This window comes from Peromyscus californicus, unplaced genomic scaffold (assembly GCF_007827085.1).
Source record: "Peromyscus californicus insignis strain IS unplaced genomic scaffold, ASM782708v3 Scaffold_22__1_contigs__length_63687245, whole genome shotgun sequence".
In the NCBI taxonomy this organism is placed as follows: Eukaryota; Metazoa; Chordata; class Mammalia; order Rodentia; family Cricetidae; genus Peromyscus; species Peromyscus californicus.
This window is the reverse complement of record NW_026294525.1, coordinates 20,308,371-20,325,924: the sequence shown is the minus strand read 5'-3', so window position 1 is coordinate 20,325,924 and position 17,554 is coordinate 20,308,371. Positions and strand designations below refer to the sequence as shown.

General features: G+C 41.0%; 1 protein-coding gene across 3 annotated transcripts in view; it reads right to left on the bottom strand.

Annotated features, from left to right (window-relative positions):
- Positions 1-3,060: 3,060 nt before the first annotated feature.
- Positions 3,061-17,554, bottom strand: part of Epm2a (EPM2A glucan phosphatase, laforin) — a 115,689-nt gene continuing 101,195 nt past the window's right edge. For all 3 annotated transcript variants that reach the window (XM_052751041.1, XM_052751039.1, XM_052751040.1), the window contains one exon: positions 3,061-16,877. In XM_052751041.1, the coding sequence (XP_052607001.1) occupies positions 16,679-16,877 (199 nt within the window). In that variant the 3' untranslated portion in view covers positions 3,061-16,678. The remainder of the gene's footprint in view (positions 16,878-17,554) is intronic.

Below are 17,554 nucleotides of genomic sequence, written 5' to 3'. Positions count from 1 at the left end.
AAAGTGAATAGACAAGAGGTCTCCACTCCTGCTTCCTTCGCTATCATTTCTTAAGTGACAAGTTCACATCAGTCTCCCGAATGTTGGCTCCTCAGTTTAATTACCAGCACTCACTACCTGGCATGTACATAGTAGAGGCTCACTCAACACATGTGAAGGAAACATCACAGCACTTGTTGAATGAATAAATTATTCCCACTCTATACTCCATTCTCATCACTCTCGTCACATTTAACCCATTTTGCTAAAATTTTCTCTTTTTGCATTTGCACACCCCAAGGTTATAAGCTCTTTAAATGGCTGACAACATTTTTCAATTACTTTGAAAAAAAAACAAGTTAAGTACTCAGCAAATGTTTGTTGAACTTAGTGTGTCGTGAGCTAGGAATTGGTATTTCTGACAGACAGTTTACCTGGCTTCTTTTTATTTCTGTAAAATGAGAAAGTTGGTGTGGAGATGGCACCATAGTGTTCCCTGCAGTTAAGTAAAAAAATACAACATACATTTTCCTACCTCAAACTACTAACACTATCTACAAAAATTTTAATGTAAATAAAAGGCCCTCCAGGTATATGAACTTGCAGAGAGAAATTTCATTAAAGCATATTGGATGGAAATATGCTGATTATTTTATATTTACCCAAAGGATTATAAACAATAAAATGTTTATTCATGGAAGCCATATTGAATAATCATAAAAAGTTTATTCTGTTTTGAGGCCAAGATAAAGTTCTCATAATGGATGTGTACTGTTTTAAGACTTTCTAGGAAACAAAATGGTTTGTTCTTCTTGGGAATTTATGACTGTTTTTATGCCTGCTGTGTGATATTACCACACACATTTGATGGTCTCCTGTAGGATTCTTCTGTCATATTCAAGAAAAATATTTTAGACATGTGGGCACATTGGACCATTTCGGATAACTCATTTTAACTAAATTTGGTTTCTGTAAAGAATAAATATAATATAAATTGCACACATTTGAATAGTTCTGTTTGGGCTTTCAGCTGGCTCCTATGAATCTAAATTTTCTATTGAATCTTCCCAATAAAATGAATGGAAATTCTGACCTGATGCAGGAGAATAGCTTACAATACCCTGCATACATAAAATAATGTTTTTTCCCATGAAGAGGGCTTTCCTTATTAAGTTCAATTATAACCTTTGAATTAAATAATTAGTGGACATATTTTGCTGAAAATCACACTGTATCTAATGGCACTGACTCCACAGGAGAATCTCCAGAAGTCAAATAACTTAGAGCAACTGTATATGGAAGGAAGGAAATGAGGAGAACGGACAGAGGAGAGCAAGGGTCCTACCTCTTCTCATACTCTCATACAACAAAAGAAAAATGTCCTTTAGTCACTGAATTTGTTAAGATAAAAAATAACTCACTTATATCAACCCTAATAATAAATAAATTGAATAAAGCCAGGAGGCTGAGGAGAAGGGGCCCCTACACATTTGTCTACAAAAAAAAAAAAAAAAAAAAAAAAAAAAAACAACAACAACAACAAAAAAAAACCATTTGGTCCTGCAACCAAACTTTTGCCAAGAGCTTTCCAAGGTGCAGCTTGCTGCATGAGACTCGAGGCCAGCAAACTTCAAGTTTGAGATAATCCCGGGTACTGTCTCCCTAATGAATTGATATCAACTCCTGCAATGAGCCCCTGAAACCAATTGTTCTCCTTGTCTCAGAACAAATTGTACTCAATCCTCTCTTTAACTCTAGAAGTTTCCAATTTCCCCAACCTTCCTGGCCATGCTCGTAGTCTGCTCTGGCATGCACCCACACACAGCAGTGTTTCTGCTTACTCCCTAATAAAGTCATCATCAAGAATAATGAGAGGAGGTCGCTCTGTGCTGTTGCTTAGATTGGTACGGTAACACTATTTCTTCTTTTGGGAAAGTTAAAATAAAGCAGATCTTCTAGCTCCTAACTGTGACATCTTTCAAAGGATTGAGAAACCCTTAATTGTCATGATGGAGACAGTGTGCTAGAAAGGTCTAAGTTAGAGAAGCACAAACACAAACCCCTGGTCTCTGCAGGTCAGCTCACCTTGGCTGCTACAGTCCTGGGCCTGTTACTACTTAAAATTCGTTCTTTGGAGATTTCCCAGTGTGGAAGGAGTTTTGTGTGTGTGTGTGTGTGTGTGTGTGTGTGTGTGTGTGTGTGTGTGGAATTTCTGGAGGAGCACGAACACAGCAAACAATTATCATTCTGTCACCTTGGAACTCAGAATGTGGTCACTGTCCAGTCCATTGAAAACAATTCACAGGAGGGGACACCAGGAGCAACAGCAGACAGATTCAATGGAACGATGGCTCTGAGCTGAAACAGGCTGGGTAGGTCTGGGGATGTGGGTTGAGAGAGGCACCCTTTACATTCAGACTGTTGCTTGTCGGCACAGCCGGGGCCACAGACATTAGAGAAGGACAATTGCTGCTCAAATGGACAGCGAGGGATGGCAAACTTTTAATTTATGATTTTGCTGATGACAGATGGTACATTTTATGGTCTGCTTACTTTGGAAAGTTACTCCTGAAAGTCACAAAGTGGTTTCAATGACAGCCTGTGCTTTATTTGTCTTGGAGGAACTGCTAAGACTCTCCAGTAACAGCATAAAAGTTATCCTACACTTGAAATTCCAAGGATGTCATTACAGCTCTAAGCAGGCAATGTCCAGGTAAGTAACATACCAACCATGTGTCGGCTATTTCATCTGTGTATCCAAAGGTTCTTTTCCTGCTCTGAACCTTTAGAAGCAGTAGAACATGTTCTGAGCAATGTCAGCACTGTCCTGCCCTCAAGACCTCCAGCTCCTGGTGCCTGGTGCTGGCTAGTGCTTGGGTTTGATAACCTCTGCAATTGCTTACCTGATCCTCTGTCTTCTTCATAACAGGGCTGCAACCCGGGGAGTCCTGAGAAAGGTGGGGCACATGAGGATGCAAATCCCAGAAAAGAATAGTCTGTTGTATTCCATGGAGATGAAGCCATACAAGAGGCAACTATGTGTCACGTGTAATGCTCACCACATTCACAAAAAGAGTAGAAGACCTTGGCATCAGATTTTATTGTATATTTTATCACTGTGTCTATGAAACATAAAAGGATTGAAATTAAAGGCCCCATGGCCAAAAGGAAACAAAAACAATAATCTGCTTTCAGACTCAAAAAGAGCAAATATTAACATCGAATGCTGGCACATTTAACACAGGAAGCAAAAATGTATGGAAAAATCTATAGGCAAGTTCTTCTAGAGATCCCGGCCACCCTAGCCATTCATCTTACAGCCTAGGGAATACATGTCATGCTGAAGAAATTTACTTCCATCAGTTGATAACTGTCCTAGCAACAGTCTACATTCTTAATCTTACATGCACTAAATTCATTGAAAAAAATCTATTGCACATGAAAACAAAACAAAATTACCCGTGGGTTTTGTATTCTCTGCTCAGTTAGTCTAGTACCTTGGGTGAGCTTTCAAGTGTACATGTAGCATTGACTTTTGCTCTTTGTTAGTGGTGTTTTGGGGGACAGGGTCTCCTTATATAACTCAGGCTAGCCTCAGGCTCGCTATCCTCCCAAGCACTGGGACTGTAATTGTGTCCCACCATGTCTAGCTTGCATGTTTGTGTGGTGGTTGGAGGACAGGTTTCAGGAGTTAGGTCTCTCCTCTCCTCCTATCATAAGGCCCAGAATTGAACTCAGGTCAGTAGGCAAGTGTGTTAACCCACTGAGCACTCTTCTGGGCCCTGACATGCATTTCTTAACATGTTGGAAAAACAATACTTGGTCTCTTGGTATAAATTTAAAATTCATGATTTTAAAGCATGGCAAGGAAATTGTAACTTGGTCAATTAGCTTTGAAAAATAAACCCAAATACTGATTCTAGAGAATCCATAGCCAGCTGGGCCTCTCATGTGATCTGAGCTGCTTGATTTACAAATATAAGTGAAACTTCCCTTGAGCTTTCTTATATATGGATAGTATGAAAAATGAAACTTAAGGCAGGTGAGACAACCATCTACTAACTACATCTATCTAAGTAGGGACTTTGCAGCAGGACAGACATACAAAGTAACTATGTAGCTAATCAAACGCAATGCATTATCTGCATTATTCCTGTGCTCACCCTGTAAAAATCTTGTCCTTGCCTTACCTCAGTGGAGCCTCTGAGCCAGTTCCTATTTTGGAGCTGCCCAATTCCTGAATCTGTGTTTGCTAGAAAATTTCCTGAAACTCAAAAACTCCTCAAAACAACAACAACAAAAAAACATGTATATTGTGCCTCACTTTACCCTTTAACACTCTGGAAGATGAAAACCTCACTGAAACTTCTGAGGCTGCTTTGAAAGGTATGGCCTTTGGATGCAAATGACTACATCATAAGAGTTAGAGACAGATTTGTGTAACACGACTAAAGGTCATGACCCAAAGAACGGACAGCAGGGACCTGGGCTCAAGCTTGGTTCCTCAAGCTCTGATGTGTAATGTGTGGCTCTAAGAATTCTAGAATACTCAGTCCACTGCACGATCCTTAGCTTTGGGGCAGACAGGGGAGAACATGAACACACAATGGACCAGTGAAGTAAACAGCAAGGACCACAGGATCAATGACAATGTCAAATCCAGAATGTGTCGACAGGGAGTCCAGAAGAAGTGAGAAAAATATGAAGGGGACAGACAATGTGATTTGGTTTAGAACAAAGAGCACATACAGCATGAAGAAGGCAGGAGGGGTTAAAGTGAAATGAGAGTGGGGTGATGGATGACAGCTCACTGCTTGACAGCAGGCACAGGACATGAAAGGAAGGAGCGTCTCTGTTGTGTCTCTGCGCCTTCCACTGCCCCGAGAGCTCCATTCTGGTGACTTCTATAAACAGGGCTGCACAAATCAATAGGAAGAACATGAAAAGGAAAATTCCATTTGTGTGTTTATGCCCTCACTGCCGTGGGTGCCAGCACTTACCCGTTTGCCCGTTATAGCATCTTTGTTTATCCTTTGGTTAATACCACTTGTCCAGAGTTAGACACTATGGCTGTGGCTTCTAAGTCCCTGCACATCAGATTCAAACACAGTTTGATGTATACACATACTCTGGCATGCACACATAAAACTTTACCTTCAAAAGCAGTATCAGAATTATGTTTGGAATGCTATATCATTCATGCTCTGTTCTTTTATTGTTCTCTCTTGTAAAGTAATCATATGGAAAATTTCCTTGCTGCTTGTCCTGTGTGTTTCATACATATTGCCTCATAAACCATTCAAGGTCTTGGTCAATGAGAGGAAATTGTTCCTTTTTCCTCCTTAGTTGGCCATCTCTCCTCAAGCAAAGCATATTAGCACTTTTTCAGTCAACAGGTAGTACAAAAAAAGTGCTACTTTGGGGGCTCATTTAAGCTTCATATATTTTTAGAGTCATTAACAGTACTGAGGAGCTAAAGATGCAGGTGCCTCATGGGGAAAATCATGAGACTAAAAGCTGCTTCTAGAATGAGGCTGTAAGAGCCAACTCCCATCGAGAGCTAAGAGCCTCTGCTCCTGAGTGGACAGAAAATGTTGAATTGACACAAACATTGAATTGCCAGCACCAAACTGGGAGTAAATGATGTTGAAGCAAAGAAATTAAAGAACAGAGGAAACAGAGAGAAAACTACTCAGCAGATTGTCTAGTAAATGAAGTGAGATTCAACACCAGCCTTCTCTTTAGGTATGCTTGGCTAACATATCATATTCACAAGTAGTTCTCGCACTTTGAAAGTAACAGACAGTAAGTTCTTCCAAGGGCAGACAAGGGGTGGTGTATAGTTGGAAGATTAGATAATTAATCAAAACTTGGTATGTCTATTACACTTGCCTTAAGCAGTGCTCTGATCTGCCACTTGACCTGACAAGCTCAAAATTGAAATACAACAAATAAATACATGAGCCAGACTTGACTAGCCAATATATTTAAGGTAACATGGTCCACAGAAGTATGTCAGCCAGTGGATGAGAATTAGTTGTAGCGTGAATTCTAATTGGTCTTAATAACAAAAACCCAGAGTCAGATATAGGAGTAAATGCTGAAAGATCAGAGAAGTAAGGGAGCCAGCCAGTAGAGAGACTTCTTACCTCTACTGAATTCTCAGACTGAAAAGGGGGTGAGCTCCTTTCTCCTCCCGCCTTATATTCCTCTCTCCACACAGCCCTATCACTTCCTGTCTCGACCTGCCTTAGTGCTGGGATTAAAAGCATGAGATCCCAAGTGCTGAGACTAAAGGCATGAGATCCCAAGTGCTGAGATTAAAGGCATGTGCCTCCAACATCTGGCTGTTTCTCTTTTAGACTGGATCGATCTCGTGTAGCTCAGGGTGGCCTTGAACTCCTGATCTTCCTGTTTCCTCCTCCCAAGTGCTGGAATTATAGGTGTGTGCCAACACTGCCTGGCTTCTATGGCTAACTAATGGCTAGCTCCCCACTCTGATCTCCAGGCAAGCTTTATTTGTTAGAGCACAAACTAAATATCACCACACTAGCTTGTGAGTGATCAAATGTCAATTTACTGCCACCAGATTGAATTTTCATCAGGGTGGCCTTAATGCATTATCTTCATGAAGAGTTTGTAAGTGAAAATAGGAGGAATATAGTGATTTATATTCAGTCAAGAAACCTGAACAGCCAATAACTTAGGACAATGATTACCCCAACAAAGACATCCTGTATTTCTGGAATGTCCACTTTCTTTACAAGTTCTCATTGGGGAAGTTATCCCATTGGTTCTGGATAACTTACTCTAGTATTCCCTACACACATAACATGAACCCCGGCATACACAATATGAACCGCTGCACGTCACAAAGGATTATACTGTTTCTGCTGTACATTCCTCTTTCCGAATCTTCTCTAATATCTCTAGGAAATGGCCAGATCCAGGAGAGCATCCTGTTTATTCTCTGAGCCCTGCAGACTCCTTGTATTTCTTATGTACTTCTTACTTGCTTTTGTGGTACCTTGGTGACTATGAATCTGGAGCTTTAATGTTTGTGGGAAAGAAGAAATTCTATGTTGACCTAATCAATAATTAGAATCATAGGTTGTTAACTTGGAGGAGACCTTATAAATGGCATGATGAAATCTGCCTTTCAATGATCAAACCTCTTCAAAACATTGGCAGGGTGGGAGAGGGAGTGACTTCAGATTTGAAATTATTTAGTGACAAGGGTCTCTCTCACAAAACAATCTGGTTTACCACTTTCCAATTCTACTCACAGTTGCTTCTTAAAATAAGCTGCAGGCTACCCTCCTGTTAATAACTAATTATTGTTGTCCTCTGCTACAAGATAATTGCCTTATTTATATACAAATATTAACATCATTTCTTTCCATGGTCTTCTTTTCTCCAACCCAAACATCCTAAACTCCTATTTCAGTAATTACAACCTCTTAATAAGAATATCCTGTGTGCCAAGTGTGTGCAGACCCTGCACAGTACCTGGGAGGTAGTAACCATTTGCCCAGTTCTTCAAAAGGTGGAATTACTATTGTGCATGCGCACGCACACACGCACGCGCACGCACACACGCACGCGCGCGCACACACACACACACACACACACACACACACAAAATGAGTCTAGTTGATTCCACTTATGCTGATGAAGAAGTCAAAAATCTCTGCACACTTGTCCCATATTCTCTTAAACATGGTGGGTGCCAATGGTTTCTGCGGTCCCACCAGGCCCCTGTAGCCACTCAGAGCCAAATAAACACACAGGCTTATATTAATTACAAACTGTATGGCCATTAGCTCAGGCTTATTACTGACTAGCTCTTACACTTAAATTAACCCATAATTCTTATTCATGTTTAGCCATGTGGCTTGGTACCTTTTCTCAGTTCTGCTTGTCATCTTGCTTCCTCTGTGTCTGGCTGGCTGGTGACTCCTGACTCAGCCCTTCCTCTTTCCAGAATTCTCCTCATCTGCTTACCCTGCCTATACTTCCTGCCTGGCGACTGGCCAATCAGTGCTTTATTTATCAACCAATCAGAGCACCACATATTCACAGCATACAGAATGACATCCCACAGCACTGAATGCTCAGTTTCACAACCATCAGACCACAAGTTCATGATACCCTTTCCCTGAAGTACCCAAAGATGCCTTGTTTACATCTTTCAACCTGTGATAAATGAGCCCACTGTTGGCCTCTTCTTAGCATCAACAACAAATGATTGACTCACTGAGATACCCTTAGACCATTTTCATTTGAAACGCCACTAAATAGTTTTAACTTTGCAAAACTTCTATATGATAACCTTTCTATACTGAGACACTGGGAACTCATCTGACAACTGAAGTAGAGATGTAGTACATGTATTCATCATTTCCATCAGTGAAAACAATGATGAAAAGTTAGATCCTACATAGAAAGATTCTCTTTGATCTGAAAAGAAAAAGGACTATTGAGGGTTAAAATATATTTTATATTGACAAAAATATTTTGGTGAAAGTAATTTCTAGACAAAGAATATTATTAAACACCTCTAATTAAACTAAGATATTTGCCCAGTGACAACTTAAAGCCACTCTCCAGAGACTTGTTTGTTTTGTATCCATTATTATTCTTCCCATAGATACAGAACTATTTAAGCACCCAGACGATGAAACAAATTTTGTCTATACAATTATAATTACTACTTCCTAATGACTATATACAAAGCTCCTTCAGTTAATGTTTTTAAATATATAATGATCCCATACCAGCTGTTTCTTCCATTTTGAAACCACAGATTTAATAAACTAATAACATTAAAAATACCCTATGTGTACAGAGTAGAAATATTTTTAAGAAACAAATCAACAAAATTGTATGGCTCTTGGAGAAAATGATATAATATAGAAAAAATGATCAAAATTAGGCATTAACTTCAATAAATAATAACAATACTGACTGCTTTCTGGGATGGAGAATTCCACTCCTCAGACACCTGAAGTCCACAACTAGTGTGCTTAATTTTGGCTATGGCTTTTACTTACGATTTCCTGAAGCCTGTCCATGTTTGGGATTTTTTGTATGTTTGGTTTAATTTGGTCAGTAGAATAGACAAAGGAGGAGTGGGGGTCAGGGGACACATCAGAATGTTTGTTCTGTTGATCTTAAGAGAAATTATGGAGAGGGTGTGATGAGGCAAACTTCTGGATTAGTCAGAAGAAAACCTGACTCTTGAGGCTGGAAAAACTTTGTTCTGGAGGAAGCTTGGAATGGAAGCCAGAATTCTAGTTCATACCTGCTAACTGTGGCAATGCATCAATCAAATCAACACACAGGCAGATGCATAGTCTGTGCATCTGAAACTATAATCTGGTATTTATGCTCCTGTTGTAGAATAAGGGAAATTCTATTTTTTAGGGTCTCTTCATCCCCAAAGACAAACTTTACCCAAGAACATACAGGACATTCTCTCTTTTCTCAACATGTAAGCCAACAGTGTATATTACATCACCCTGTATGTTAAGCAAAAGCTTAATAAAGAAAAATGAAAAAAAAAAGTTCATGGCTGAGACCAATGTTAAGGAGCTTTCCATGTTCTGGAAACTTTTTGTTTATCTTTTTAAAGATTCATTTTTTATTTTATATGTATAGGTGTCTTGTCTGTCTGTATGTATGTATGTATATATGTATACCATATGTATGCAGTATTTAAGGGGGGCAAAAGAGGGTGTTGGATCCCCTGGAGCTAGAGTTATAATAGTTCTGGGGCACTATGTGAACTTCAAATCCAACCCAGGTCCTTTGTAAGAGCAAACACTGCTCTTCACTACTTATCAATGTCTTCAGCCTCTGGTTTCATATCTCCTGTTTACAACATTAATGCACATTGGGCTTTAATGACAGCACCTTGGCTTTTAAATATTTCCTTTAATAAAATTGATATGTGACCTAGCATAACTACAGCACAAGAATCCATCCCGTCTTGTGTTTCAACAGATCCAAATTTCTGCCTCCATTTTTCAGTAATACTCTCAAGTGACAGATCTGTGAAAATGGGAAAATCCACCCCTTTCTCAACTCTTTTTAACATCTACTCCCAATTTTCCTGGGTTTTACTTCTCTCTCTTCTTGTCTCTAGGTAGTTTTCATACTCTTACAGATTGAATTATGTACATCCCCTCCAAATTAACATGTAACAACCTCCTTTCAAATTGTAAACCTATTAGAAAAGGAGGCCATTATAAGTGCAGTTAAGATGATGTCACAATGAAGGTGGTACTCTGACATGATTGATGTCCTTGTTTTGGTTGTCACGGAGACAGCTCAGTCAGTAAAGTAAAAGTGCAAGTACAGGAGCTTAATCCCCAAATGCAGTTTTTTTTAAAACCCTGAGTATGTGGCATGCATTCATTAGCTCACCACTGTGGAGGGGAAAAGTGACATATATTTGGGGTTCCCTGGAAGCCAGCCTAGCCTACTTGGCAAGGACCAAAACAGTGGTGGTTTCTAAATGTTTTTTTAAAGGTGGATAGCACCTAAAAATATGTTATTCTCTGACTTCAACATATGCATGCAGATCCATGTGCATTCATACACAAATAATAAAAACCAAAATATTTGAACATGGACTCCTGCGTATGGCATATACTGAGTGAAGAGGAGGTCTGAGAACAAGATGATGCTTCCTCTGCAAACCAAAAATATGTCAGAAATTTCTGGAAGGGAAGGAGATGTGGAATATGGCCTCTCAGTCCTCAGAAAAACCAACCCTGCTGACATTCTGTGCTTGATATTCTAAAATCATCAAAAGATACATTTCTGTTGTTGAAGACACCAAGTCTGAGGTACATTGTTATAGCCACTCTAGCAAACTGGCACACATCGTATGCCTAGAGTTTGTATCAAAGGTAGGGGTGTGTGTGTATGTGTGTATGTGTGTGTGTGTGTGTGTGTGTGTGTGTGTGTGTGTGTGTAGCCTTAGAGAACAATGTTTGTAGCATTGTATGCTTTGCAATCATTACTGTTGTCATCCATCTCTGTTGTACTATGTGCCAAGTTCTGTAACCCTAAGTACTTCAGCAAAAGGTATCAATTTCTGACTCTATGAAGTCTACATCATGGTAAGACGCAGACAACACAATGAGTAGATAAATCTTGTATTATATTATCCCACCGTAAGTTCTCTAAAGAGAAGTAAAGCAGTGACTATGGGACAGGAGAGGCAAATCCAGTCAAGGTGTTTTAAATAAGTGGTCCTAGTAGGCATCATGGAGGGAAGTGTACATCTGGAGAAAGCATCCCTATATGTACTTATCTGTTTTCTGTTGTTGGAACAGAACTCCGGAGGCTGGGTGCTTCACAATTAAAACAAACTTGTTTACCTCAGTTTCAGAAGCCGAATGTTCCAGATCAGAGGGGCCAAAAGATTCAATCTCTGGAGAAGATTCACATCATTCTGTCACACATGGTAGAAGAGAGATAAGGAGAATGGCAGGGTGCAAATGATGCCAGAGCATCAGGGGCCTTGCCCTACAACACTCACATGAAGACCAACTAGGGTCCCACGAGAATTACACTAAGTCTTTCCTGAAGGCATTGACATAAATGATCTAATTACCTGCCAATAGTGTCCACTGCCTAAAGGTTCCAATGCTCTCCACATAGCCACCCAGAGGACCATGTTTCCAGCATGTAAAAATCTGAGAGACAAACCACAACCTAACAACAGCACAATCAGGATAACAGTAAGTCTAAGAGTTCTGAGTTTGAAACCTGCCCAGAATATTCCAAGAAAAGCAAGAAACCATGATTGGAGCAGAGCAAATAACTTACAAGATAGCAGCAAGTCAGGTCAGAAGAATGTCAGGGATATAGATTGTGTGGGCCTGTGGAAGTTTTGATGTTTACCTTCAGTGTCATTGGAATTTAGGCACAAATCTGACATCTCACAGTCCACTACGTGGATTTGATGGGTGTGGGAGAGGGAAGTGACAGAATCAAGGACTGCATACAGACATCTATTCTTGAAACCCAACAATGTGGCCAGACTGTCTCTGAGGAGCTGTTTGGTAAAGGAGTCAGGGTATTTATACCAGAGATATGACATGCCATCCTGATGGATCAAATGTGATGGTTGAGAGGAAGAGGAGCCAAACAGGGCTTGGGTACAAACCTACTGCTCGTTGTGTCCCCTGGAAGATCAAGTACAGAAATCTTAATTCCTTGCTATATCAGTGTTGGGAGGTGGGGTCAGAGCCCTCGTGGATGGTAAATATCTCTCTTGTAGGAATGGTTTAGCTAGCATGACTCCAATTTCAGTCTCACCTGAGACCATTTGTCCATTTTTCATGAGTTGAAGTGCCACAAACCCCATCAGGAGCCAAGCAGATCTTGTAATCACGGTTTTGGACTTCCAAGGCTCCAGAATCATGAGACAAAAGTCTTCTTCTTTATTCATTAGCCAAAGTAGCCTCAAGCATTATGTCACAGCAATGAAAGGCAGACATACATATCCATGAAATAGATTGAAAAGACTTTTGCTCTAATCGTTTAGGGAACAAAGGAACAGATCCATTTATGCCCTTCCTCTTCCCTTTAGTACTGTCCTTATTTTTATACAGAAGGAGCTTCACCAATTTCTTCCTCTACTCTTAGGCTTGCCCTTTCAGACTTGCTTTCCTTTTCTAGTGGGTGATAAAAAATGTATACTGTTCCCACTGTTGATTCGAAACATTACTTAGTGCTGATTCTTCTAAATGGGATCTTTTGCCTCAGAGAAGTCGCTGCATGCTTAGCTGGTCTCTTGAGCACAGAACTTGGCTCTCCATTCACTTCCATTGTTGCACCATCTTCTTGACTCCTTCTGAAAGCACTCTCCTCCCTCCTTTTTAGAAATTTTGTTGTGGTGTGAATGAGAATGTCCCCATAGATGCATATAGTTGAATATTGGGTTCCCAGTTGGTACAACTGCTTGGGAAGGATCAGCAGGTGTGGCCTTATTGGAGGAAGTGTGTAACTGGGGGTGGGCTTTGAAGTTTCAAAAGCCCGTGCCATTCCCAGTTGTCTGTCTGTCTCTGTCTCTCTCTCTCTGCCCCCAACTTTGAGATACAAGCTCTCAGCTACTACTCCAGCACCATGTCTGCCATGCTTCCCACCATGACGGTCACGGACCCTAACCCTCTGAACCCATTGCCTTGGCCATGCTGTCTCTCCATAGCAATAGAAACTAAGACAGGAGTAAAACTTAGCTTTGCTTTTGCGCACTGCTTTTCCTTCTGCTTACCCCACTTTTCATTAATCCTTCCATCAAGTCTTCCCCTCTATACTGTTTGATCTCGTTTGCACTAAGTCTTCTCTACTCCTCCACACCATAATCACTTACCTGTGTTCCTGCCTTAACCATCTGCTCTGGCCCTCAGTTACAACACTTTGCATTGTGGTATGGTGTTTTGGCTCTTTCTCCTCTAAAGGAACTGCATGTGATTACCTTTAAAGGGAATTGTGATTTTAACTTTCTGTCTTGCCTCTGTTGCAGTGTATGGAGAGTTCTAATTCCCATCTAGTTCACTTTTGAGTCTCATTTCATTTTTTCCTTCTCATTCCCAAACTCGTTTTGTTTTTTGTTTTGTTTTGTTTGAGACAGGGTTTCTCTGTGTAGTTTTGGTGCCTGTCCTGGAGCCTGCTCTATAGACCCGGCTGCACCAAACACAGAGATCCACCTGGCTCTACCTCCCGAGTGCTGGGATTAAAGGTGTGTGCCACCACTGCCTGGCCCCAAACTCTTAACTACATTTTTTCGTCAACATTTTTGTTTTTTAGGACAAGCCAAGTGGACAAAGAGAATATATATATATTTTTTTATGTTTTGCTAATTTTTTTTCCTTTTTACCAATTTTGGCCCGCAAAATAAAAGAAAGACGTATTTGGAGTCTAAAAGACAGTAACAGTATCTTGGTACCTTGGTGCTCTTTCACCAAGTAAGAGATCTTCTTAGAATTTCCTGTGAGAATCCTTTGAGTGAGGTTTTGTTGGTCTGGAGGTATAATTCAGTGTTCAGAGTATTTTAGCATTTGTGAAGCCCTGGGTTCTATCCATGCACCTCACACATATCTATACCCAAAAAAAAGTGTTCAATGAGAGTCACTTGAGACAGCATCTTCCATGGTCTTCTCCAAGACATTCTCGAGTGCCACCTTCACTTCTTCCATCTCAGACGTCCGTCAGCCACCCCTTCTCACAGGTTAATGAGCACGAACAAAAACGAAAAAGCAATTTGGTGAGCCCAATGCCCATTTTACAAATTAAAAAAAAAACGTGTTTTTCTAGATTTCAGAGCAAGTTGACAGCATTAAACAATTTTGTGGCACAAAGGTCTTTTTTTATGCTTTTATTTAGCAAAGCTCCCAGGTGATTTTTGAGATACATTAGACAACCCACTCACTGAGGGCAAGTGGGGTCATTCTAAAACGTTCATCTGTAGTTCTAAACAATTTCATCTGAGGCACAGATAAAAAGCCGCCTGGAAAGGGCCATTGTACAGTGGAATTTGTACAGCTGGATTTCTTAAGACATTAAGTCACACACACACACACACACACATTATATTTGTTTAAAATATCCCATTTAAAAATTAAACTTTACCTAATACATTGTGATTATAAATTGGGTCTTAGACATAGGTGCTGCATCTAGCTATACTTTGTAGGAGAGGCCGGGTATCCCTCAATACTGGTTTTTAGACTTAACTTTGTAACTGTAGGAGAAATGTTTCGTGTAGGGTACTCTATTCAAAACAAATGCCACCTCCTCTGGGTGTCTATCATGTTGAAACATCTCTCTCTCTCTATCTCTCTCTCTCTCCCTCCCTCCCTTTCTCCCTCCCTCCCTCCCTCTCTCTCTCCCTCTTTTGCTACCTCCTCTGAGTGCCTTCATTCTGAGACATCTCTCTCTATTGTGAAAACTACTGGAACTCAGGCTGTGGCCTTCTTGTCCCCTCTGCCTCCCAAATCACCATCTCTGCCATCTATTAACATGTTTCTAAAATAAGGAAGAGAAGCACATTTAAATATCACACTTTAACTTTTGATGGTATGGGATCTGAGAGACGAACCTAGCTTTGCATCTCATCTCATGGCCTCCATCGACAACAATGGCAGTCGACACGTGTTTTCGTCTCTCTGGGCCTCACTTCCCCATCTAAACAGACACAATAACCCATCCCAGAGTGAACTGTGATGGCATTAGACATAGGAAATCAACTGGCACACAGTGGCACTCAACTAAAGATAAGTCCCCTTCTGTGTCCTAATATGTCAGTTGGGGACTGTCTTCCCGAGGATGGAACCAAGAACTGTTTCTACATTTTATATCTTGGGAGGCAAAATTTTGCTGATATTTGTACTTCTGATAAAACCTAATGGAATAAACCACATGTCTGGGAGGAACAGCAATGTGTGTTATGCTGAATTGAGGGTCGGCCCCAGCTGCCCAACACTGATCTCTGGACATGGCCTCCCTCCTCAGGCTCCTTCCACTCATGACCTTGGGATCACAAACCACAGCTTAAAGGAGGTTGAACAGAATAAAATGGTTTTCCTAAATTCTTTGGGAATTGTTCAGAACATTGTCCCATTTCTCACTGTAGAAACAACCGCAGGGATAGTGACCTGAGACAGACAAAGCTACATCCATGACAGTCTGCTGAAAAACTAAATGCAGTGAAAGCAGCACCGAGCCAGATAAATTGAATTAAAAACTTCAACTTGTTCCTACTTACCATGAGACTTGGGAAAGTCAGCTATGCTCAAAAAGACTCCATTGAAAAACGGTGGTGCTGAGTATGGAAGCATACACCATAATCCCAGTTCTTGGGAGACTGAGGCAGAAAGATCACCATGAGTTAAAGACTGACCTTTGTGTGTTATGTTATACTACAGTGAGTAGTACAAACTCTGTCTTGAGGGGAAAAAATAGCAATTAGATAGGCCAGAAGAAACAGAGGGCTAACTACTTCTGCTGTCATGTGAGGAGGACAGGAAAATAAGGAGGTGCCTCAGAGATGTTGACAACTATGAAATGGAATAAAGAAAATTATAGAAAACTGTTGTTTTATGCCCATGGCAAGTTCTTTCTGCATCATATTCAGGTTTATATACTTTTCCCTTCCACTGGCAAATGTCTATAATTTCAGGTCAATAAAATGTTGTATGTGTTTGTACTCGTGTGTACATGCTGTGTGTGTGTGTGTGTGTGTGTGTGTGTGTGTGTGTGTGTGTGTGTGTGCATGTGAGACTCACAGTAATGATAAAATCCACATAACCACTCTCGTCTTCTGCATGCCAAAGCATCACAAATCCATAACAGTCTATGCAGCAGCAACTGTGGCATCCATTGCACCGCTGCCCAGCTGACTTTGAATTTTTCTCATGTGGCACGCAGTTGCCTTTGTAAAATATTTCAAAGGTAAGCCCTACCAAGCTGTAATAGAAGGTATGCCCAGGGGTCCTGAGGGCTTCGGTCCCCTCAGTTCCGATGGGGTCTTTGTCTATAGGCCTTCCACTAACCACACCTCTGGTTCCTTATTAAGACAACTACGAGAAGCAAGCTGGTCACCTATAAGCTGCATATGGAAGAGTGAATCTTCCCAAACTTCTGAAAGAAGTCTTCCTGTGCCTGGGCCAAGGCGTCTTCATCAATGTAGACTGCAGGCCTCTTGGCCATGACAAAGTACTGCACCTTCCGCAGACTCCAGCCGATCACATAGTGGAGCCAGCCGCACACTGCAGCTGTGGAGCGGCCCACCCCAGCGTTGCAGTGGACATACACGGTGTGTCCGTTCTCCAGGAGGGCGTGCAGGAGGCACACAGCCTGTGGCAGCATCTGCACTCGGCCTAGAGAGAGAAAGCACAGAACCTATGAGGACAGAGAAGCTGTCATGTCACAGCTAGACATTCTACCAGTGCACTGCAGCAGAACCCTGGGCTCGGGGGAGACGGGGTGTGACAGTTTGCTTCATTCATTGTTTTCATTGAAAGAAGGGAAACAAATTTAATACCTGAGAATACCAGGGTGGGGAGAGCATCCCAGGGGCAACAGTCAGTTCTGAACCAGAACTTGACCCCAGCTATTCCAGGGATATTACTGCTTTTTGAGCAGCTTCGCCATTGATGTGAATTTCTCTACAATGTTAACAACCACGTTTTGGGGGGACAGGGGTCAGAAGAAAGGATTTTAACATCTTTTTAGAAGCATTCACAGGGATTTGGCAGTGGTTTTAGAGGGTTTCAAAGAAAACTTGATAAATCCTGACTCCCTCAATCTCTTACTCCTAAGTGTCCTTCCCAGCAAATGGAAAGCACATAATTAGTTCACACTGGGTTAGCGACTCAGTCGTACTCACTGATTAGACATATGCAATTTACAACAGAGTTTAGTATGCTGATTTTCATTCAAGTACTTGAGTGGCTAACTTAGAGCTGGTGCATGTGGGATACCCAATCATTTATGCTCCCACACTACAGTGACTACTGACACAGATTTGATTTCTATGTTATTGGAGAGTTGTGAC